Source organism: Panthera pardus, unplaced genomic scaffold (genome assembly GCF_024362965.1).
Source record: "Panthera pardus isolate Hobbes unplaced genomic scaffold, ASM2436296v1 HiC_scaffold_16, whole genome shotgun sequence".
In the NCBI taxonomy this organism is placed as follows: Eukaryota; Metazoa; Chordata; class Mammalia; order Carnivora; family Felidae; genus Panthera; species Panthera pardus.
In genome coordinates, this window is record NW_026526721.1 from 14490490 (window position 1) to 14515445 (window position 24956).

Below are 24956 nucleotides of genomic sequence, written 5' to 3' on the forward strand. Positions count from 1 at the left end.
GTCTTCAAACAAAACAAACAAATAAACTTCTAGAAGCCTTAAAATTTTAGTTTTTATGCTTAGTCCTATCATACATTTGAATTAATTTTTGTGTATACGAGGCAGAAATTAAGATCATTTTCTTCTCATTCCCTATAAATATTCCATTATTTCAGTACCATGTGATGAAAGTTTTTTTTTTTTTTGGGGGGGGGGATCTTTGTAGGAAAAAACCTCTGATTCCAGACTCCCTAACATTTTTCATTGACTTACTTGTGTATCCTCATACCAATATTACACTTCCTTGATTATATGAGTTTAATAAGTGTTAAAATCAGTCAATGTAAAGCTTTTTTTTTCCTTGTTAAAGATTGCATTGGATATTCTAGGTTTCTTGGATTTCCTTATACACTTTGGAATCTTTTGTAAATATGTATACATCATACTGGACTTTCAATGAGGATCTTATTTAATATATAATTTCAGAGATATTCTTTCTATTGTCCATACATAAACATTTTATATATATCTAAATGTGTGTGTATCTATATCTATATCTATATCTATATCTATATCTATATCTATACATACATATCTTTAGTAATTGCTTCTACCATTAATTTGTAACTATCAAAAACTAAGTCTTTCACATCTTTCTTTAAATTACCTGTATTTTATTTTTCTGATATTCTTAATCATATTCTTGTACTTTATTTTCTAAATTTTCATATATAACTGAATCCTAGATTTGTAGATTGAATTTATCTCCTGAATGAATTAGTCTAAAATTAATATTATTTCTTCAATAGTTGTCATTATTTGAGTAGTTGCTGAAATTCACCACTAAAACAATGTGAATCTGGAGTTTTCTTTGTTAGAAGTCTGGTTTTTTTTCCTTTGTAATACAGAATTTATTTCCTTAAGAGATATAGTCATTAAGGTTTTTATTTCTTCTCGTGTCAGTTTTAGTAAACTTTTAATTTGAGAAATTGTTGACTTTTATGCAATACAAGAATATTTCAGTACAGAAATTAGTACAGAGCATTTGACTTCGGTCTTGATATAAAGAAAGCCTTTGGAGGGGCGCCTGGGTGGCTCGGTCAGTTAAACCTCTGACTTCGGCTCAGGTCATGATCTTGTAGTTCATGAGTTCGACAGCAGCGTGAGCCTGCTTCAGATCCTCTATATCCCTCTGTCTCTGTCCTTCCCCACCTTGTTTCTCAAAAATAAATTAAAAAAAACATTAAAAAAAGAGAAAGTCTTTGGAAAATCAGGTTAGTTTATTTTCTACTGAATTATTCCTGCCTGGGGTGGAACCAGCACTAATGCTTTGATTGAGTGGTCAATATACATATAACTATAATATTAATATAGTTCAGTAGAATTTAAAATTAAATTGTAGAATAAAGCAATGACATTAAGTATTTTGTGACTATTTATTTGTTTATTTATTTAAATGTTTATTTATTTTTGACAGAGAGAGACAGAGTGCAAGCAGGGGACAGGCAGAGAGAGGGAGACACAGAATCTGAAGCAGCCTCCAGGCTCTGAGCTGTCAGCACAGAGCCTGACGTGGGGCTCGAACCCACGGACCGTGAGATCATGGCCCGAGCCGAAGTCCAACCCCCAACCAACTGAGCCACTCAGGTGCCCCTTGTGACTTTTTAAATCATCATAATTATCTTAGAGCTATGTGGTAATCTCTTCTCAAAAGAACTTTATCTATGCCCTTAGTCATTAAATAACAGGTTTTAAAAAATGAAACATGGATATTAGGCAGTAGAATATCAAATATCCAATTAGTATTATGTGGAAACCATTAGCAAATAATTCTTTAATTTTCTCATCATTTGGGGTGATGGAGTTAAAATGAGTATCCAAATTTTAAGAACACATACACAATGTTAAAGATATCCTTAGATTAATCTCTGAGAGAAATCACTCTGACTCACATTGTCTACATTTTTGTTTCTCCTCTCACTTCCTGCACAAGAAGATTAATAGAGCTATGTGTTTATTCTAGCATAATACTATAATCTTGGATCCCAGAAAGAAGACCTAAATTGCCAGAATGCCTTCTGCACCTCTTTCAGATCATAATTGTAAAGGATTATTGACATTTATTTAAACTGAGGCTCCATCAGTTTTGACTAGAATTAAATATAGAGAAAAAAGGAACATTATTTGTTATATTCTCTCTCCTCTTCTTCTCTCTGTCCTTTTTCAGGTCTGGAAGTGCCTTCTTTAAGGAAGCAACAAGATTTTAACTATCGTGTGTTAAAAATTAAGGAATATGTCTAATGAGACACTGTCAACAGAATTGGTTCTATGTTGGCCCTGAACCACACAAAATCAGGTAAAATTTGTTTGTATCTCAGTATTTTTAGGTATTTAATGTCTTAGTGACTACAGTTTCAAATAGGGCATGGATTTAAGAATAACATTAGTGCCCTGAGTAGCCCAAATAATAACAGGTAGTCAGCACCATGAAAAAATAGAGAGCATATGAGGTAGAGTAGTGTCATCTTGATGAAACTGTCAGATAGTCACTTGACTGAGCTGTAGAGACCCTCAGAAATCTAAATGAGGTGGAGTTTATGCAAGTCCTGATGTAGGAATAGTCTTTGAAGTTGCAAATGAATATTTCTCATTATAAACATAATTGAATAAAAGGAATTGAGCTAACTGAGCTAAAGATCAACTTAAAATTTTTACCGGGATGGAAGATTATTCCATGCATATTAAACAAAAGAGCCAAAAATACTTGTTTCATGAAATTTCTTCTGAGGAAGGAAAATGAGGTGTGTTTGGATGATTTACCACATCCATAAAATTTAGGGCATAAAAGCCTCTGAGCAGATGTGAAGATTCATAGTCAAGAAGCACACATTCGAGAACAAACCAAGCCTTTAACTCTTGACACCATAAGGTATTATGGCAGCTACTCTGGAGATCTGGGCTGTGGCGGTGGCTGGGGAGGCGACAGATATGTCTGCTACTGCCCATTGTGCTAGAGGGATATGGATTCTCTGGATTCTATTAAAATTCTTCTTCATGAGTCTATATATTGTTCCATGAGCGGACTTGCTGAATCTGATTTCAACCTCTGGATCAATGAAGACTGCATGGGTCCATTTATTCAAAATAATTAGCACCTAAAGTTTTCAGTACATTTGTAATTACACAAATTTGTCTCTGTCTCCTTGATTTCTTTAATAAAGTCTCTTAATTTGAAACATAAATGCAGCTTTTGTTTAATTCTTTATTTTCAATTATACATGTAACTAAGCGTAGAGACTACACAACTTTCAAAGGTTTCAATGTACTTTCTTTTGTATTAAATATTTCACAGACATATAAAAAGAACATTCAATTTAGACTGAAATGAATAAGTTCTCAAATATCCATTGATTTTTTCTTTATTTTAATTAGATAATGCTTAGATTTAAATTCAATAAGAATAAAAAATCAAGTCTAACAATTTTGAACTATGTATTTATTGTAATAAATAAAAAAGAATTTATATTGTTTAACATTTTGTACAATTCCATTTATCAATGCAGTCCAAAATAAATAAATTTATCCTTCTTTGAAAATTTGTCCTTATTTAGCTTTTTATGGTAAGAAAAGAAGAGTGATAGATCAAAATATTTCTCTGAACTTCTAGGCAAGAAAAGCGTTTGTTTTAAATGAATTTCTTGATCATATATAGTATTTTTCTCTATTTCCCCTACTTGACATTCTCATGAAAAGTTATTTTATAAACAGTTATTTTATAAATCTATTTCAAATAAGTTAATTAAAATATATGTAGAATCAAGCATATTAATTGGTTTAGATTTTTATTATCTCACTGTTCCTCTGTAGCATGCAATGATACTCTTTTCTACTTTTGCCATCATCATTATCATGGCATTAAAGCCTTTTGCAACTGTATATGAAACGCAAACACCTATATACAGCCAGAAAATAAATTACTCCGTAGCTTTACTTGATTAGAGCCATCACTCATCCAAAGGATTTTTTTAAATGTTTATTTATTTATTTATTTATTTATTCATATTTATTTTGAGGGGTTTATTTTATTTTTATTTTTATTTTTATTTTATTTATTTATTTTATTTTGAGGGGTGGGGAGGAGCAGAGAGAGAGAGGGAGAGAAATCCCACTCACATTCCATGTTGTGGAATGTGGAGCATGACGTAGAGCTGAATGAGTCCCCTGACTTCAGCCAAAATCAAAAATCGGATGCTTAATCAACTGAACCGCCCAGGCGCCCCCAAAAGATTGAAAAGTGGATTTCCAATCAATAACCACTCACCAAAAGCAAGAATTTTATTGTTGGTATTTTACATAATAGAGTATATAAAAGAGGTAATAGAAATATATTACCTTTTCAAATTTGAATGGCATATTCAGGTAATGGAACAAAGTAAAGCTTTTATTACTGTTTGAGTTGGTGACCTCCAATAATACAAGGGCCACTGCAGAAGTGAGAGCTGACATAGACTGAAAGATGTTGTGCTGCCCCTTATAGTTCAGGTGCCCAAACTCCAGATGGTTAAGTGAAACCTAGAGTCACCAATACCACAATTGTCAGAACCAAGATCACAAACCAGTTCACTGAATCCTGGTGATCTGCCCCATCATGCTGACTCACTTTCATTGTATTTTTACAAATTTGAATACCATCTGGAAACTTCTTGCCCTATGAACAGCTACAATTTTCAATTTTATAACTGAGTTTGTGGGAAATAGCTCCCTCTGTTAGATTAACTACCTCTTATTGTGTTTTCTTTTACATTTTTATTGTGGAAATTTTATTTCATTGTATATAATTGACTTCTCAATTTCTAATTTGGTTGTACTGCAAGGCAAATGAAGAATGAACAGTGTTAAAACTCATTTCTCAAGATCGTGGCTTTTTATTAGAAAGATTTGGATTTGTTTATGCAACTTGAAGAGAGAAAAAAAATAAAATCAGCCAGCTCCTATCACTTGTCCTGTCAAATGTTGTGCTTTCACAGGAGAGGATGTTGGAGATACATTTTAGTCATGTCTTTACAGAATTTTTACACATATAACTAAATTTCATTTGAAACGATTCTATTCTCACACAGGTCAGTACCTTTACAGCCTGAGGAAGGTGTTCCAAAGTTACAAAGAAAAATAATTATCATTATAATGAAAATGAGAAAAAAAATCTATGTGACATATACTATATTTCTGTGACCTACATTTTCATATTTTATTGATTTGTGTCTCAGTTACAGGACAACCTTTGGAATTTATAACAAAAGTTTCCTTTATATATATGTAAAGACTATTATTTATCCCAAGGGAAAATGCATTTCATTCTTTCCTACCCATTATTATAGTGTTATTTAACATCCATTTCAAAGGAAACTTCCTAAAAGTGAAAAGAAGAAAAAATCGTCTACATTGTGTCTAACAACTGAACATAAATCAATACTTCTACAAAGGAATATATATTCTTCATTTTCCAATGGATACTTTTGTTTTTATTATTTTTTTCACTTAGTAAAAAAACAAGACAAATATAATATTAATTAATATAATATACTAATACTACAATATTTGAGTGTCAATATCCTGCTGCTTATTAGCGGTAAAATTGGTCTTGTGTAAAACTATCACATTTTATTCCTTGAAACTTCTTTTATTTATTTGACTAGTGAGGTTTTTCATTTATATCTTGTTTAGTGTTTTATCTTAGGTGGATACATCTCTTTCAAATCCAAATGAACAAAAATTAGCCATTAATCACTTTCGCGTGATGTGGCTGAGTTATATGGACACAACGTAATATATTTAATCCAGTCTGAGTTATTTGTGATGCCATGTATTTGAAAAGACTTAGAATGAAAAATTCAGCTTATCAACTGTTTCTAGTTTAGGATAAGAAACAATGGAACAATGTTTGGAAAAAAGAGACATGGGATATGTTGGGCTATGACATATTGAACCATATTTTGGCCTTCAAAAGGTAGCTTGCTAAGGTGTAGTCAGAGAGTTGCACAGATTGTGGTAACCATGATAGTTACTTATCAATTTCTTATAATTTACTTACAATTTCTTCCTGAGTTCTATAAATAGTGTTTAATTCCCTATTCTGCTGTTTAGGGCTGAAACACTCATTTGTGGAAATTCACCTTTGATAAAATACTTGGAATGTCATAAAAATTCAACCACTTATTCAAAATCATGTAAATTAAAAATATTACTGACCCAAATCAAGAGACAGGAGGGGCACCTGGGTGGCTCAGTCAGTTAAGCGTCCGACTTCAGCTCAGGGCATGATCTCACACTCCGTGAGTTCAAACCCCGAGTCGGGCTCTGTGCTGACAGCTCAGGGCCTGGAGCCTGCTTCAGATTCTGTGTCTCCCTCTCCCTCTCTCCCCCTCCCCCACTCATCCTCTGTCTCTCTCTGTCTCAAAAATAAATTAAAAAACATTAAAAAAAATCAAGAGACAGGAGCTACATGGAGATTAGTTAAGTGTATTCTGTTTCATTTCACCACTGTGCCTTCACTTTGAAAACTTTGAAGATAGCTTCATTCTTAAAATCCTCTTTTAGCATTCAGAAGGCCCTGAGTTATTGTATTTTTTTTTTAATTTTTTAAATGAGACCTTAATGAGAAATTTACAAGGTAGTACAAAGTAGTTAGACATTACCTGAGAATAAATGGGTAAAGAATAGACTTATACAGGGCATCTGGGTGGCTCAGTTGGTTAAGCTTCTGACTCTTAGTTTCAGCTCAGGTCATGATCTCATGGTTGGTGAGATCAAGCTTCATGTTGGGCTCCTCACTGACGGACTGGAGCCTGCTTCGGATGCTCTCTCCCTCTTTCTTTCCCTTCCCTGTTCATTCTCTCTCTCTCAGGATAAATAAACTTAAAAAAATAAAAAAAAAGATAATAGACATATAAACAAAGGGAAAGATATTACGGAGGATGTGAAAAGGACATGAAAAGAACTATTTACTAGACTAAGCCAATATAAGCCTGGGGTGGGGGGGAAATATAGTAAACTTTAAGATTTTAACTGGTAGTTCCTAGTAGGTTTTGAGAGGAAGGGAAGAAGAATAAAAGCTAAAATGAGAAGGGCAATAAAGATCATATATGAATTACTAAAGTAGGGTAATGAAAGGAAGAGATTGGTGTGTGCAAAAACATAGAGGCAGAGGCAATCTACAGTTTTAGTAAGGCTTTGAAAAGCATCAATTACGGAGGGGATTTTTAGGATTTGAAATGGAAATTAAACTTCTACTCTGATAAGCCTGCACTTGAGGTGGACTTTGTGCCCTCAGTTTCTGAAATTAATTGTTCCATGTTTTGCAAGCAAAAGGTTCTGAAACTAGTGCTCAAAGCCAAAAATATTATAAAGATTATTATAATTAAAATGCTAAAAATCCACATGTACCTTCTTTTTAAAAATGTTTTCCGTACAGAGGCTCTTTCTTCAGTGCTTGCCTTGATAAATAAATTTGCTTTTTGAAAAATATTGATTTAACAGCCGTAAATTGAACAAATATCCCTGAACTTAGTTGAAGATGGATATATCCATCTGGGAGATGACAGAACAGACAAAATGTTTAATTACGAAAGGGATGACATCAAATGTGAATGATGTAATGCACCTGGTAATAAGTAATTCAATTTGGGGTTGGGAATGTACAAATTTTGAGGAGTCAGCCATTTCTTCCCATAAAAGCAAAACAGCAAGGCTCAAGGACATTCTAAATGAGAAGCTAAGTAAGCGGAAGTATTTTAATGAGAATCAGGGCCTCTCTGTGTGTCAGGGGATGGAAGAATTGTGAGCTATAATATTATAGATAGTACACAGCAAGACACAAAGGGAGGTTACACGTGTGATTTTTCGTATGTTCTGCTCAGAGTATATAAGCACCCCTTTAGGTACGCCGACATTCACACTCGGGATCTTGCCTTGAACAACAAATTTACCGTCCCTGGTGCCATGAGCTACTATGGAGGCCTGGGCTGCCGCTGTGAGGGCTTCAGTGGGCTGGGCTGTGGCTGTGGCTGGGGATGTAGCCAGGGGAGGCTACAGATATGGCTGCTGCCCCGCATCAAGCTACAGAGGATACGGATTGTCTGGTTTCTACTAAAATCCTGGCCCCGGAGCCCACCATCTGAGGCCATAGAAGGACTATCCAAATTTGACTACAATCACCAAACCAAACAAGATCATCTGGGACTTACCCAAGATCAAAAACATTTAGCATCTATGATGTTAGGAATGTTTATCATTTTGTAATGGTCTCTTTCATGTCTCCTGCTGGCCTTTATTTGTGCTTTCATAACTGTGGGATTTTTCTATTCCTTTTGCAATAAATTATCCTAAGTTAAAACAGAATACATGGAGCTCAAAATATCAAGGTGATTATTTGTAACTGCACACAATTGACAATGAAGAAATAAAGTACTTCATGAAAAGCCCAAGTTATAAGATATATTATATATATATAATATATGTAATATATGTATATATGTAATATATATATAAGATATATAATATTTGTATTATATATCTTATATATATAATACATCTTTTACCCATATGGCTAGATATGGCTAGATAGATATGTGCAAACCATAATACTCAGTTGAAATGAGGATTTTTTCCTTGTAACACTACACCACATCTTATCGAAAGCTTTTAGTTAGACAACACTGGTACTTAAACTTAGTACTGAACTATTAACTTTACATATTTTCATGGCTAAAGTAAGGCCGATGTGAAAAATAACTAGTTTTTTGTTTAGTTTAACTTATTTTTATTTAGCCCTTTTAGTTATAAGAAAAAAAACAGTGATAGAATAAAATATATCTTTAAATATACAGTGAAAATAAACATTTTTTTGTGGAGCTCTATCTTATTTTCCTCATGGTCCTCCATGGTGGGACAAGGTATTATTCTTCAATATTTTCTGCACCTTGAAATATTTTGTTATTCATCATGGAAACTTAAAAATCACTGTCATCACTTGTAAAGTAATCTGTAGTAAAGCTGTGACCGACCTCAACTTTATGCATTATAGCAAGTGTCTTGTAACGTTGACCTTCGAAGAGTGAGACATTTCTTGTTAGTAATTCAAATGAATACTTGCCTATGAAAAAGACATAATAATATCATCATTTCTCTCCCCCCTCTCCAATTTTATATATATAGGTAGTAAAAAAAAGTGAATATCCTTGTTTGAGTTAACCAAATTCAATAAAACCAGTAGATTTTTAAAGCTGGTAGGATCCCTAAAAAGCTCACCGTAATGCCATCTTGGATGGGAAAGGACTCCAAGAAGTGAAATGGATTGCTAAGGATCAAGAATGGCATAAGAAATAGAACCTAAGACTAGAACAAATGTCACTGAACACCAGGCAGTCTACTTTGCCGTGCCTACTCTCACATAGATCGCATACTTCCCTTCCCGAGGGCTCTCAAATAAACCATCTTGTTCTGGTCATGCATCTTTAAAGAGCTTAATTATCACAGCTGATTGACCACACCCATTTATTTTGATTTGTAAATTTCTGATGTAGAATCTTGAACTACCAATTTCTCTTTTTTAAAATTTATTTATTTAAATTCAAGTTAGTTAACATACGGTGTAGTATTGGTTTTAGGAGTAGAACGCAGTGGTTCATCCCTTGCATATGACACCCAATGCTCATCCCAACAAGTGTCCTCCTTAATGCCCATCACCCATTTAGCCCAACCCCCCACCCACTTCTCCTCCAGCAACCCTCAGTTTGTTCTCTGTGTTTAAGAGTCTCTTATGGTTTACTTCCCTCTCTGTTTTGCCATTTTTATTTTTCCTTCCCTTCTCCTATGTCCATCTATTTTGTTTCTTAAATTCCACTTACGAGTGAAATCAGGGCCCAGATGTCCATTGACTGATGAAAGGATAAAGAAAATGCAGTATATAAATACAAAGGAATATTACTCAGCCGTCAAAAGGAATGAAATCTTGCCATTTGCAGCCATGTGGATGGAACTAGACTGTATTATGTTAAGCAAAATAAGTCAGGCACAGAAACACAAATATCATATGATTGAACTATCAGTTTCTAATTTAGCTGTATCAAAGTAAAAACAACTAGTAATAGGGCAAAATCCAAACTCTCCTTAAAAAACTTATTATAATGCATTTGAAAATCTCAGACTTGTTTACTGAATATATGGATGAATTTGCTCAGCCAGATTGTATCCTTTCAGTGAATTCAGGAGATGTGTTGGAGCGTCAGTGTGTATAGATCAAGGTAAATATATTTTAGGGTCACCATTGGAGGACTGTATGCTTTAGTTTCACTGAGTGAAACATAATTTCACGTGAAACTATTCCCCCCCTAACTGGATAATCATATCATAGTCTGAAAAAAACTTTATATAGCTAAAGAAAAAAATCAATAACTAATCGGAGAAACTAACTCTCTTAGTATAATGCAGCTTTTGCATATTAGCATACCTCTTATTGTTAGATTGCATTGATTTGTGTTAGAATTAAGAGAAAAACTTTAGAACACATTTCCTTCCAGGGAAAGCTGTCACTTGGTCCAGAAGAAATCCATCACAGGATCATCAGCTGCACAACTGAGAGAGCTATCTGATCCAAAAGGCAGAGTGTGACAGCATTAAGCTTGTCTGATTTATTTGTGTTGTTATGGCTTCCAATGACTTCATGAGAATGAAATATTCAAATTACAACTGTCTTTTACTTTAGGATGAACAATAAAAATGGAACAAATTCTGAAGAGAGCAAAGGAATTAAAGAATAAGTGTGAGGCAGCCAAAACGTTCTTAATTAAGACAAGAAAACGCATAAAACATAAGACTTTTAAAAATTAATGCATCAGGGGCTCCTGGGTGGCTCAGCTGGTTAAGCATCCAACTCTCAACTTTGGCTTAGGTCATGATCTCGTGGTTTGTGAGACGGATCCTTGCATCTGGCTCTGCACTGACAGCACGGAGCCTGCTTGGATTCTCTCTCTCCCTCTCTCTCTGCCCCTTCCCCCGCTCACACAACCTCTCTCTCAAAATAAATAAACATTTAAAAAAGTTAACATACCATACCCATTACATTAAGAAATTCTCTTCATATATAGACATCATGTTAAAGTTAAAAAAATAAGGTATATACAGGAAGAAAATATTCCAGAACATAGATCTGACAAGATGTCAGTATTCAAGTCTACAAAGAGCTCTTACAAGTCAACACTAAAATATTATAAACTGAACTAAAAATGAAGAAAATACTTGAACAGACACTTCACAAAAGAGGATATCTAAATGATCAAAAAGCATACGTAATGGCACCCAATATTATTAATTGTCAGATCAAAAAAACAAATTAAAACAATACTCAGATATTATTACATGCCCACAAGAATGATCAAATTAAATAGCTTGACAAGTATTGCCAAAGATGTAAAGCGACTGAAAAATCTTACATTGCTGGTGTGATTGTAAACCTAACAACAGTTTTGGGAAATTATTGATAAGATCTACTGAAGCTGTCGTCAAAATCTAGAAGGATGGTTATTTTTATAGTGTGATATTGACCAAAAAGTAATAATAGAAACATTTTAGGCATTAAGGTATGCTTGATATAGGAAGTGTATGCACATTTGCAATAATTCATCAAAATTTTTAAGTGTTTATTTATTTTTGAGAGAGAGAGGGAGACAGAGAGAAAGAGAGAGAGCAGGGGAGGGGCAGAGAGAGGGAGAGAGAGAATACCAAGCTCCACCCTGTCAGGGCAGAGCCTGATTTGGGACTCCAACTCACGAATGTTGTGAGATCATGACCTGAACTGAAATCAAGAGTTGGATGTTTAACCGACTGAACCACCCAGGTGCCCCAAGGATTCATTAGATTTTATGCCTAAATTTGTATATAATTTATAATTCATTATTATGCATGAAAAACAATGCAAATGAAAGGATGGTTATACATTGCTCTAAAGACAGAATGCCATTTGAAATTATTCCTATTTTATTTTATTTTTTTCTCAATTTTTTTAGTACTTATTTATTTTGAGAGAGAGACAGAGGGTGAGCGGGGGACAGGCAGAGAGAGACAGAGAGAGATGGAATCTGAAACAGGCTCCAGGCTCTGAGTTGTCAGCACAGAACCTGACGCGGGGCTTGAACTCATGAACTGGGAGATCATGACCCGAGCCGAAGTCAGACCCTTAACCAACTGAGCCACTCAGGCGCCCCAGAACTTATTCCTATTTTAAATCCCTATTGTTAAGATGCAGTCAGAGAGTTGTTACCCATATGTGTAAGAAACATGGTGTTTATTTTTACAGACCTTAGAATTCATTCATTCTTCCAACATTTACTTATTTATTTACTTTTATTATTATTTTTTGTTAATATTTTAACATGTATTTATTTTTGAGAGAGAGAAAGAGAGTAGGGAAGGGGCAGAGAGAGAAACAGAGACACAGAATCCAAAGCAGGCTCCAGGTTTTGAGCTGTCAGCACAGAACCCGACTCGGGGCTCAAACTCATGGACCGTGAGATCATGACTTCAGCCAAAGTCAGACGCTTAACCAACTGAGCCACCCAGGCACCCCTGTTTTTTTAATTCTTATTACATAGTAGATGTTAAAGAGACATAATCAAATCCAGTTGGGAAATTGCATTATTTGAAAATTACGTATAAAATGAGGAAAACCTGAGCACTATATTTGAGGCCATATAAAATTCTCAAGAACTTAAAGACAAAGTCTAAAATTAAGGGCACCACAGAAGGAACTTTTGCTCACAATTTTCTTTCTTCTACCTTTTATCCTTTAACATTATATCTACATTTTGGAGATTCTGAAGACATTGCCCATGTATAATGTTATCTTATTGAATTTGACTGAGCCCTTTGATTTGGATTATCTTTTAAATAGTGAAATCTTAGCAACATACATTTGACATCTTAGTAGAGTGTAGTATGGTATTTCCTGAGAAGAAACACACACACACACACACACACACACACACACACACACACACACACACAGAATAGGCAAAAGGCACATAAATGGAAAACTGTTATTTTGAAAGTAAAGATACAAAAGGAAGGAAGAGAAGGGACTGACTATAGACTGAATGAAAATTGATGGGTGGCAAAGAGAAATTTTACATACTTTGCAATATTGTGCAGCTACTGTAGCCTAATGGTTAACGGGGGACAGAACCTGGATGATATTCTAAAAGAGGTTGTAACATACCTATTAGAATGGCTAAGATTCAAAACACGGAAAACAAAATGCTGGCATGGTTGTGGAGAAATGGGAACTCTCATTTATTGCTGATCAAATGCAAAATGGTACAGCCACTTTGGAAGACCGTCTAGCAGTTTTGTACAAAGCTAAACAGAGTCTTATGCATAAGATCCAGCACTAACTCTCCCCGTCTTCACCCACATGAGTTGAAAACTTATGTTCACACAAAACGACCTGAACAAAAATGTGTATAGAAGTTTTATTCTTAATTGCCCAAACTTGAAAGCAATCAACACTCCCTCAGTAGAGGAAGAGATAAACAAATTGTGGTACCTCCAGACAATATGGAATATTATCCAGTGATAAAAAGAAATGAGCTTTCAAACCACAAGGGTATGGAGGAATCATAAAAGCTTATTGCTAAGTGAAGGAAGTCCATGTGAAAAAGCTACATACTATATGACTCCAACAATGACATTCTGGCAAAGGAAAAGCTATGAAGACAACAAGATTAGTGGCAGCAAGAGTCTGGGGGAGGGAGGGAGAAATAGGTGGGGCACAGAGGATTGCTAAGGCAGTGAAATTACCGCATGGGACCAGTGGCGACATGACATGCATAGTGTAACACAAGGAGTGATCCCTAACCTAGACTTTAAATTTCAGTTAATAATAACATACCAATATTGGTTCACTAAGTGTAATTAACACGCCATACTAATTCAAGATGTTTCATAATAGGGGGAAATGTGTGGAGACTGTAGAAACTCTGTACTTCATGCTCAATATTTCTGTAAACTTAAAACTGCACTAAAAATAGTGCATTAATTAAAAAAAGGAGATTGTATGTTAGATATATGGGCGAGTCAACGGGAGGAAACAGTGAATGTAAAAATAGAGAGGAGATATAATCTGTATTTTGGGAGGCAATTTGGAGAGATGTCTAAGAGAAGAGGGTTAGGATTTGGGAGGATAACTTTTAATCAGCTTTGAAAGCTACTCTGAAATAAATTTTTGATTACCGTGTTTTGCCTTCGGTTTCTGAACAATTTTATCCCACGCTTGCCAAAGCCCATGGAACTGTACAACACAAAGAATGAAATTTAAACTATGCATTTTAGTTAATGATTATATATCGATATTGATTCATCAATTGTAGCAAGCAAAAACGGTTTTTAGTTTTCAAATGTGAGAACTATAAAGTAGGTCAGCAGTGATGGCCAGCGTTCTAAAACTTACAGAAAAAAAAGTAGATCCTTTATTTATTTTATTTTTCTAGAATTCCTTACAGGTATTACAACAGTCAGACTGATTGTTCTTGGCTCTCAAATGTTTACATTCCTCAGCACTGAAAGAGATAAATACCTCACTTTTTTAGACTGAGGAATAAGATGCTTTGAAAGAATATGATAGATTGTAGAGCTTTGAATTTGACCCATTTCTTTGATGTAATTTGGAGATGAAGCATAGCAATCTAAAGAAAACCAGACATGAAGAAATATTTCAATGAAAAACACAACGCCATGAAATATGATTGGCATGCTACCTATGAAGAATTCTATTTGGAGTCTGATATATCCTGCTGTTGAAGATACTTCATTCCTTCATATGAAGTGATCCCATAACTTTTTGTGCCAGCTTTCTGGAGGTATAATTGACAAATAAAATTACGTATGTCTAAAGTATGGAACATAATTTGATAAAGTGATGCAATAACATTTAGAGGCCACCCTGACGAGGCACCAAAGCGATCTCAAACATTTTAATTGAGTGTTAGGGCCTCTCCCTGTGTCAGGGGACAATGAATGAATACATTGTTGTCAGGGAGGTAATTAGAAAAATGACACAAAAGGAGGGTACACACGTGATTTATCACATGCTCTGACCAAGGTATATAAGCCTCCCTCCATCCATGCTGACATTCACACTCAGGATCTTGCCTTGAATAGCAAACCCAACTCAACACCCTTGACACCATGAGATACTACGGCAACTACTATGGAGGCCTGGGCTGTGGCTGTGGAGGCTTCGGTGGCCTGGGCTGGGGCTCTGGCTGGGGATGTGGCAGCTTCCGCAGACTGGGCTGTGGCTGGGGCTGGGGAGGCCTCAGACATGGCTCCTGCCGCCCACTGTGCTACAGCGGATATGGGTTCTCTAGCTTCTACTGAGACCCTGCCCTGGAATTCGAACATCTGAGGCTACAGGTTCATAACTCAAATCAACCAAAATTCGAACCAAACAGTATCAGCTGGGACCAAGCCAAGATCAACGGATTTAGCATCTTAGAGTCTAGGAATAATTATCATCTTCTCTTTGCCTGCTTCATGTCTCCGGGTGCCCCCTATTTTCACTTTTGTAACTGTGGAATTTCCCTGTTTCCTTTGCAATAAATTATCCTCACTTAAAATGGAAGCTATGGCTTATCTTATTTATTTATTTAACTCAATTCTGATTTTCCCTTTCACAGCGTGCTTCTCTTCTTGTGTCCTTTCAGAGAAACAGTCCTAAACTCCTGGTTATCGGTCCCTGCAATGATCATAGCAATATAAACACAGAGTTTATGAGGATTAATCCGCTTTCCACAAAAGCCACCTAATTTTGCTCAGTGGTGTTAGTTTTGATTTCGAATCTTGAACCTATTAATTTCTGGTTTATCTGGATCTGAAAAAAATTAACTAGCAAGCAGTGTCAAGTTCAAATGCTATTTCCGATATTAAGGATGGATTTTGAAAGACTCAGACTTGTTTGCTAAACACAAAAGTACATTTGTTCAGTCAGATTCAGATGGTAAGACCTAACCTTTTAGTCAACCCGGTCATATTATATTAGCTTTAGATTGGCCAGATCAGAGAAAGTAATAGCTTGGTGACTCCACTGGATGACTATGCTACTTAGCGTGACAGGGTTCAAGAACTATTCTATTTTCTTAATGGTTAATAGTAATTCTCCAGAATTTGAACAAAGGCCTTCTGTAGTTCTAAAGAAGAAAAATCCATACCATGGCTTGGAGCAGGTATTTGACATTCCTAGTATAATATTATATTATTAGAATTTGAAATGACTGCCTTTATGGGTCTGTGCTGGAGTTAGGGAAATTCTCCAGCACATCTTTATTTCCAGGGAAAAGCTATTGCTTATGTTGGGAACAACACATCACACAACTGATGCACATCTGGCAGGGTCAAATGGGCAAAGTCTGACACACTGAAACCTGTCTGATTTATTTGTAATTTTATAGCCTCAGCTTGACTTAATGAGAATGAGATATTCAAGTTATTGACTGTTTTTCGTGTTTAGAATGATCAATGAAAACGGAACAAGTTCTGAAGAAGGCAGACAGAAAGAATTAAATAACAATGTGTGATGTAGTAAAAAATGTAATTGGAACCCAAAGCATTAGACATAAAAGAAAAAGATGACTAAATTAGACATCGTTATATTACAACATTGTGTTCTTTTATAAACAGAATGTAAACTAGAAAAATGCAAGCCACAAACCAGGTGAAAATAATTTTAATGTGTAAGTTTGATAAAATGCCACTACCCCAAAATGTAAAGAGTTCCCACTAATCAATTATCAAATATTGATTAATAGATTAATATTAAATAAGCCCAGTTAAAAATGGACAAAATACTGAACAGGCATTTCAAAAGAAAGGATATCTAAGTGGCTTGTAAAGATATGTTAAATTCCCAGTGTCATTATTGATCAAGCAAAACCAATTTAAACTAATATTCAGATAACACTATGGACCCTAAGGATGATCAGATTAAGACTCTGAAACGGTCAATGTGGGTAAGGATGTGGAAAATCTGGGACTGTCATAGATTGCTGGTGGTACAGTAAATTTAGCAACTGTATTGGAAAATCTTGGGCAGAATCTACTGAAGCTAAATATATATAGTATAAATTGGCAACGTGTTTCCTGTGTATACCCAAAGTAAAGGAATGCTTAGGTCTACAAAAAAGGTCTCTATTAGAAGGTACATAGAGACTTGATTCATATGAAAGAAAGAAAGAAAGAAAGAAAGAAAGAAAGAAAGAAAGAAAGAAAGAAAGAAAGAAGAAAGAAAGAAAGAAAGAAGGGAGGGAGGGAAGGAGGGAAGGAAGGAAGGAAGGAAGGGAGGAAGGAAGGGAGGAAGGGAGGAAGGAAGGAAGAGAAACTACTCAAATATAGATTTACCGGAGCAAAATAGTAAATAAATTGTGCTCTAGTTATACAATGGGCTACTTTGCAGCAATGAAAACAACAAAACTAACGTTACATGCAACAACAAAGATGCATCTATCTCACAGAGACAGTGATGTACAAAGTATTTCAGGGGAGAAAAGTGCTGGTATACTTTATGATTTCATTCATATGACATCCAAAACAGGCAAACTTCTAGGCAGGAATACTAACTGGTGGGTCAAGAGAAAATCTGGGCAGCTTGGGTGTAATCGATCTAGGTAGTCTGTGAATTAAAGCAAAATATCACTAATTTGTACAGTTAAGATTTGGGTATTTTACAATATGCTTTAAACAACAACAACAAAAATCAAATGAAATGATGGCTTATGAGCTTCTCTAAACTAAGAAAACTATTTGAGCCGGTTCTTCCTTTAAATCCTCAGATACATTCATAGAGATACCCATGTCTGCGGAAGGCATGATCCTTACCTATAAGAACCCTAGAGTGCATTCATCCATTTGACTCTTCCTCATTGATTTTCTACTTCCTGCTAGTATTTGCACAGCAGTCAACAAGTCCAGCTGGGAAAATGCATCATCTGATAATTGCTTATAAGCTCCACAAAAGCTGAACAGTGCATTTGATGCCACGAAAGGTGAAAAAGAATTTAGATGCTCAGTTGAAGAGCGTATCTGGCAGGACTCAACCAGGATTTGAATCAGCCTTGCACATAGGTGATTCAGTTCTCCAAGTAAGCTGAAGGACTTTTTGCTTCGCTTCATGCTTTCTCCACTCTGTCTTTTATACCTATATTTTTGGAGATTCTGAAGACCTTCTTTTTTTAAAAATTTTTTTATTAGTTTTCTTTATTTTTGAGAGGCAGAGAGAGACTGAGTGTGTAGGGGGGAGGGGCAGAGAGAGAGGGAGACACAGAATCTGAAGCAGGCTCCAGGCTCTGAGCTGTCAGCACAGAGCCCGATGTGGGGCCCGAACTCAGGAACCATGAGATCAAGACCTGAGCCAAAGTCGGTTGCTCAACCGACTGAGCCACCCAGGCGCCCCTGAAGACCTTCTAAATGTTAACAGCCTCTTACTGAATTTCATGGAGAATTAGGCATTTTTTTTCTCAGCATCTAAGATCTTAATAAGCATTTCATATCTTAGCAGATACAAGTTAGCTGTTTTCTGAAATAGAAAAAAAATAAACACACAAAGAGAATACAAGGACAAAACTATTATAGTAAGAGTGAAGATATATATAGAAGAATTTAGGTAAAAATTGGATAAAAATGGAGGGAAGCCTAAGATAAATTGTATATGTTTCCTTATTTCACTGCTCAGACCTTAGCGGGAATTGAGAGGAACTGAGGCAAGTGATACTGGAAAATTGATTGAATAAGAGGGTAAATAATAGATTAGTGGAAAGGGAGGAAAAGGTGTCTATGAGGCAGAGAGGCAGATGTAATCTATATTTTTGGGTAGATGATATGCAAGAAAGGGGCTCGGGATGTGAAAAGAAGGAATTTTGAATTTATTTTTTTAATGCTGCTTATGAAATACATTTTGATTACTCTGATTTGCCTTTAACATTTGAATAATATTACTTCATGTTGTTAACCCAAATACTGATTTTCTAAGCTAGTATGCAAAATCAAAAAAGAGAATATTTTGTATGATGTTCCATGTTATAAAATAATAGAACGAAGACGACTCTCTTTCAACTTTTTTTTTTCCTGAACTTCTCTACTGATGTTCACAGCAGGTGAACGGATACTCCCAGGCTTTCAAATGTTTCTCTTCTTTGGCTTTGAAAAAAGACTTTACCATGAGGTATTAGGTGCCTTTAAAAGGATATAATAAATTGTGCCGAATTGAATTTAACCAATTTCTTTCATTTAATTATAAGTGAAGAACGACAATTCAAGGAAAGCCAGAGATGATGCAATCCTTAATTTTAAAACACAACACTAGCAACTGTGTTATGCAATATGTCTGGTTATGAGGAATTTTATTTAGCCTGGGATGTTCAGACTTTGAAAGTGCAGCGATCCTTTCTCATAAAAAGGAAGCAGTATGTTTAAGGGGCACCATGACTACATAGCAATGCAAGCTCAAACACTTTGATGAGTTCGAGGGCCTCTTCATGTCAGGATCGTGTCAGACAGGTAACACACAGAATGACACAAAACTAGGTAGCATGTGTTTTTATCATCTGGTCTTACACGCTCAGGGCGTGTAAGTATCGCTCTAGGCATGCTGAAATTCACACTCAAGATCTTCTATTGAACAGAGAAACAACTCATCACCCGCGACACCATGAGCCATCACAGCAACTACTATGGAGGCCTGGGCTACGGCTACGGAGGCTTTGGGGGCCCAGGCTATGGTTGTGGCTGGGGATGTGGAAGTTTCCCTGGACTGGGCTGTGGCTGGAGCTGGAGAAGCCACAGATACGGCTGCTGCCTCCCACTGTGTTATGGAGGATATGGGTTCTCTGGCTTCTACTAAACGACTGTGCCAGTAAATCAACATCTGAAATTATAAGGGACTTCCCCAAATTGATGTTCAGTATATGAACTTCCAATATCACGATGGGATTATTTGCACGAAAGTACTTGGCTTCTCAGAATTTTGAATTTTTCAATTAATGCCTACATCTTCAACATAACTCTAGAATCTTCTTCTGTTTTGCTCTTATAACGCATTGGATTATCTGTTCACCTGCTAATAAAATGTTAAATTTGAAAACAAAATATGGTTTTTGTTTTGTTCATGGAACTCAGTTATGTGGAAGCGATGTGCTGTTTTAATTTTTAGCCCTATAAGACATGTCAGTAGACTGTGGACTGTTACCCGATTAAGTGTGAAACGATAGAGCCTGACAACTGGATTTTACCTGCTGTACACATTGAGAATCTCTAAGATTCAGAGGGGACTGACTGAAAGGACAGTTGCACTAAATTGTCAATGAGGGAAGCTTGGCTTAGAATAAAAAATTTTTTTTTCATATACTTCACAAACATGGATGCAGCTAAATTTAAAAACTAACAATTCTAGACCAAAATGAAAAAAAATGTCGCAAAAGGTTAACAATTTAATATTTTTCAATCTCTTGCTTTTACTTTGATAATATTTAGATTTAAGTCGGTAACAGCATCATATCTATTTATCAAATATATGTGTTTTAGGTTATTCAACTCACATTTTTCAATTTAGTACAATGCATAATAATTCCATTTATTTAGAAATTTATTTGGTTGTTTTATTTTAAGCATAATCAAATGATAATAGATCAAACCATATCACTAGGCTCATTATGAAAGTAAACCACCTTTCCAAGAATTTTTGTATTTTGAACGATTTCACCCCGTGTGTCGTATTATTTTGCACATTATATCATTTGACATTTGCATCAAGGAGCTGATATCTATACCTCAGTAATGAATTGGGGCAAGGTTTTTCCTGTGAGGTCATTTAACTCAAAATATGTTAACTAAAATTTTTAGTTAGCTTTCCTATATTCTCATTGCATCTTCATGACCAGACATAAAAATTGTTTCAATCCAGGGGCGCCTGGGTGGCTCAGTCGGTTAAGAGACTGAGTTTGGCTCAGGTCTTGATCTCACGGTTCCTGAGTTCGGGCCCCGCCTCGGGCTATGTGCTGACAGCTCAGAGCCTGGAGCCTGCTTCGGATTCTGTGTCTCCCTCTCTCTCTGTCCCTCCCCTGCTCATGCTTTGTCTCTCTCTGTCTCAAAAATAAATAAAACATTAAAAAAATTAAAAAAAAAGAATTTTTTCAATCCAATAAGGGAAACAAACAACCAGACATAATTTTGAACGAATTTATTTTTCAGCTCAAGCTGATTCTCAACACAGCTGAATCCACAGAGCCTTCTTATGAATCTGAATTGTCCCTGATGAAAATGGGCAGGAAGAGAGACATTTTACTGATGAATTAAGAAGAAGCTATAAGGAAATACCAATGTTTTTTCCTAAAATCAAATGATGTGTTCGGGGAACAATATAAAATTAAGATATTTTGTTTAAATGTGTCAAAATTGGTCAAATATGTTTGATTCAGTCAAATAGTAGTGTCATAAAGTTGCCAAAATCAAGACATTAAATGACAGCAGGGTCATGCAACTTATCTTTCAAGTAAAAAAAGAAACACACACACACACACACACACACACACACACACACACACCCCTCAGAAAAGTAACTGGCTTCTGTAGAATTATGTAGGCTCTAGTGACCAAATCAGGACCAAGGTCAAGGTCTTCTGAGTTCAGGTGTCACAGTGTCCTCTGAGCTTCCATGAGTACAGCTGCATTGATGGCATATGCAGAAGGATTACCTTTCTTAGGTAGAATCACCATTTCTACAACATATTGTGGTTATGATTTAGAGAATTAACACTCTTAATTTCAGTGTTAGTTTTATCTAGATTTCACCTATATCTATATACATCTCTCTCTCTCTCTCTCTCTCAAGAGATGGAAGTCTTCCTTCAAAAGGCACAGACTTATTCAGTCTACCTAAAGATAAGTTTGCTCAGCTATCAGTTATAACCTAGCTTTTTAGTTGCTCCAGTCTGGGTGTTGTAGACTCTCCATGTACAAAGCAAATGAGATACAGCTATATGACTCTGTTATTTCACACTTGATCAGGTAACAGTCTTTAAACATGCCCTCTAGGGCTAACAGTGAAGACAGTCATCTGTACTATTATATTGAGAAACACTGTGTATGACACTCCTAGCCAAATACATTATCATATATTATTATATCTTATTTCATGGTTTCATTAATATTTTTGAGTGAAGGAAATACATTTTGAATTTATAACAGAAGTGCCCTTACCTTCCAAATAAAAGCTATAACTTGACCAATGGAAGAATGCATCTTCATCATTTCACACATAAACACAGGATCTGACTTTTATACCAAGTCATTGTCTTCTCGTAGAAAGTTCCTGAGAAGAGAATGACAAAGAATTGTCTAAGTCTTTGAGTCCACTGAACATCAGAGAAAAACAAACAACAACTCTCAAAAAAATATAAATTTCTCAGTTTTCAAGGATAACTAGTATCCAGAGGATATTACCATTTTTTCTATTTTTTAACTCAGGAGAAAAAAAAATAAAATATATTAATATATTTCACAGTATTATTCCACAACTTTATGTTCTTAATTATATACCACTCTTCTTTGAAAATACATAAATAAGGGTGCATTTCATCATTAAGTTTATAAAAAAAATTGTGAAATATATTGGTTTTATCTCTTGTGCGCATAGTTATTTGCCTCGGAAATAAGAACATAAATTAGTATCACACAGTCAAAAAATCTACCAGATTTACTTGACCATTCATGAGATTCTTAAACTTGATAGATTTATTCGTGATTGTTTGGCTTCAAAATGACTCCTTAAGAATTAAAAAATTTTCCAGATTTCTGGAACTTTTCCACAACAAAAAGTAGAAATGGAATAAATTTTCATAAGAAGGAAAAAGGATTTAATAGCCAAGGCAAACACTGGGTTAAATATTCCTTTAAAACTTGAAAGCCATTTTAACCCATAATCCATTTTAGAGAATTGCTAAGGCAGAATTCATTCTTTTATTAATTCAACAAATATTTTTTGTGTATAAGAACAATGAACAAATCCAGTTGGGAAAATATATTATCAAAAATGTTACAGGGGGACTGGGTGGCTCAATCAGTTAAACATCTGACTCTTGATTTCAGCTGAAGTCACGATCTTATGGTTCATGAGTTCAAGCCCCATGTCCATGCTGTCTGTGCAGAACCTGTTGAGATTCTCTCTCTCCCTCTCTCTCTGCTCCTCTCCTGCTCTCTCTCTCTCCAAAAATAAATGAACTTAAAAAAACAAAAACAAAATAAAATGGAACAAAAATTTTACAAAAACACTAAGTCAAGAAGTTATATGAACTCCATGTACAATACGGCATTATTTACAACAGTCAAGATATAGAGGCAACCTGTGTACATTGATGGATGAATGGATAAAGAAAGAATAACACACACACACACACACACACACACACACACACACACACGCTAGGTGGAATATTAGCCAGCCATAAAAAGAAGGACATCTAGTCCCTTACAATAACATGGATGGATCTTGAGGGTATTATGCTAAGTGAAATAAGTCAGAGAAAGATCTATACTGTATTATCTCACATATACATAGAGTCTAAAAATACAAAAACTAAAAACTGAGCTTATAGATACAGAAAACAGATTGGCGGCTGCCAGAGGCAAGGGTTGGGGGTGGGCTAGAAAAAATGTGTGAAGGGATCAAAAGATAAAAACCAGTTATTAAATAAATGAGTTGTAAAGATGTAATATAAGGTGTATATTGCATATTTGAAAATTTTCTAAGACAGTAGACCTTAAGAATTATCAAGAAAAAAAATTGCAACTATGTATGGTGATGAAAGTTATCTAGACTCACTGTGATGTTCATTTCTCAATATATACAAATATCAAATCATTATGTTGTCTACTGAAACTAGTATAATATTATATGTCAATTATATGTCAATAAATCAAATGTTGCTTATAAATTTCAAAACAGAACACAACCAATACAATAATAACGGAAGGAAACAAAATATTCAGTAACATGTTTAATGGCATGTACGGTACATATATTGCTAAAGACCCAAGTCAAGATATGGTCACGTTCAGGTGGGACTTAAACTTGGGGTTTGGTTTACTATCTTTACAGAGTGAGTCAGCTGAGCAACCTGTGAGGACTATACATTTGCCTTCGTATCCTTGTCTCTTGCCTCCGTCATTTCATGACTGCCTGTTCATTCTTGGAGATTTTCAAGGAATCAGGATTTTAAGAGATTCTATTAAAAATATTACATGATATTAAGAGTATATATTCTTAAAAAATTTTAAACTTTAATAAATAAGTAATAGCATACAAAAAGAAAATGCTTCCTGATTGTCTAAGGGAAAATAGGAGGCGGGATATCCAGAATTGGTAGAGAAAATTTAAGGACAAAAATATTGTGATGGATTATGGGTAGAGGGATGAAATACTGAGTGGAAAAAATGGATAAGAACCAAAGACCTAGATGGGGCAAGTATGAATTGGGGATGAATGCAGAATGAGATTTAAGGAGAGGCTTCAAGGAGAGGTTTGATACATGGATTACAAAGAAAAGTAAAGAACAAAAATGATCATTGTAAAGCATAGAGCCAAGATCGTCTGCATTTTTAGCTAATACTTTGGGTATAACCTAATCTGGAAAAATGAGCAATGTGTAAAGAGAATATTTTTGAACCGCATACAGATTGGTTATAAAAGTGAGTTGGGTCTCTTAGATGGTCCCTCAGTTTCTGAAATAAATTTTACTACGTTGATGAACAAAAAGGATGTTTTGCAAGCTGATGTGTGTGTGCGTGTGTGTTTGTGCATGTGTGTGTGTGGATTCAACTTGAGAAATAAATTTGGCATTTGGAGAATTTGATGGATTTAAGAATTTTAAGCGTGATCATTG

General features: G+C 35.2%; 2 protein-coding genes across 2 annotated transcripts; both read left to right on the top strand.

Annotated features, from left to right (window-relative positions):
* Positions 1-15177: 15177 nt before the first annotated feature.
* On the top strand, positions 15178-15652 carry LOC128777401 (keratin-associated protein 19-4-like). The gene has a single exon (XM_053904217.1). The coding sequence runs from the start codon at positions 15217-15219 to the stop codon at positions 15406-15408; it is 192 nt and encodes a 63-aa protein (XP_053760192.1). The 5' UTR covers positions 15178-15216; the 3' UTR covers positions 15409-15652.
* Positions 15653-19729: 4077 nt separating this feature from the next.
* LOC128777402 (keratin-associated protein 19-8-like) lies at positions 19730-19921 on the top strand. The gene has a single exon (XM_053904218.1). It carries the CDS (start codon positions 19730-19732, stop codon positions 19919-19921), a length of 192 nt encoding a protein of 63 aa, XP_053760193.1.
* Positions 19922-24956: the final 5035 nt, after the last annotated feature.

Coding starts and splice junctions, on each gene's coding strand:
- LOC128777402 (XM_053904218.1), top strand. CDS start 19,730: ATGAGCCATCACAGCAACTACTATGGAGGCCTGGGCTACGGCTACGGA.
- LOC128777401 (XM_053904217.1), top strand. CDS start 15,217: ATGAGATACTACGGCAACTACTATGGAGGCCTGGGCTGTGGCTGTGGA.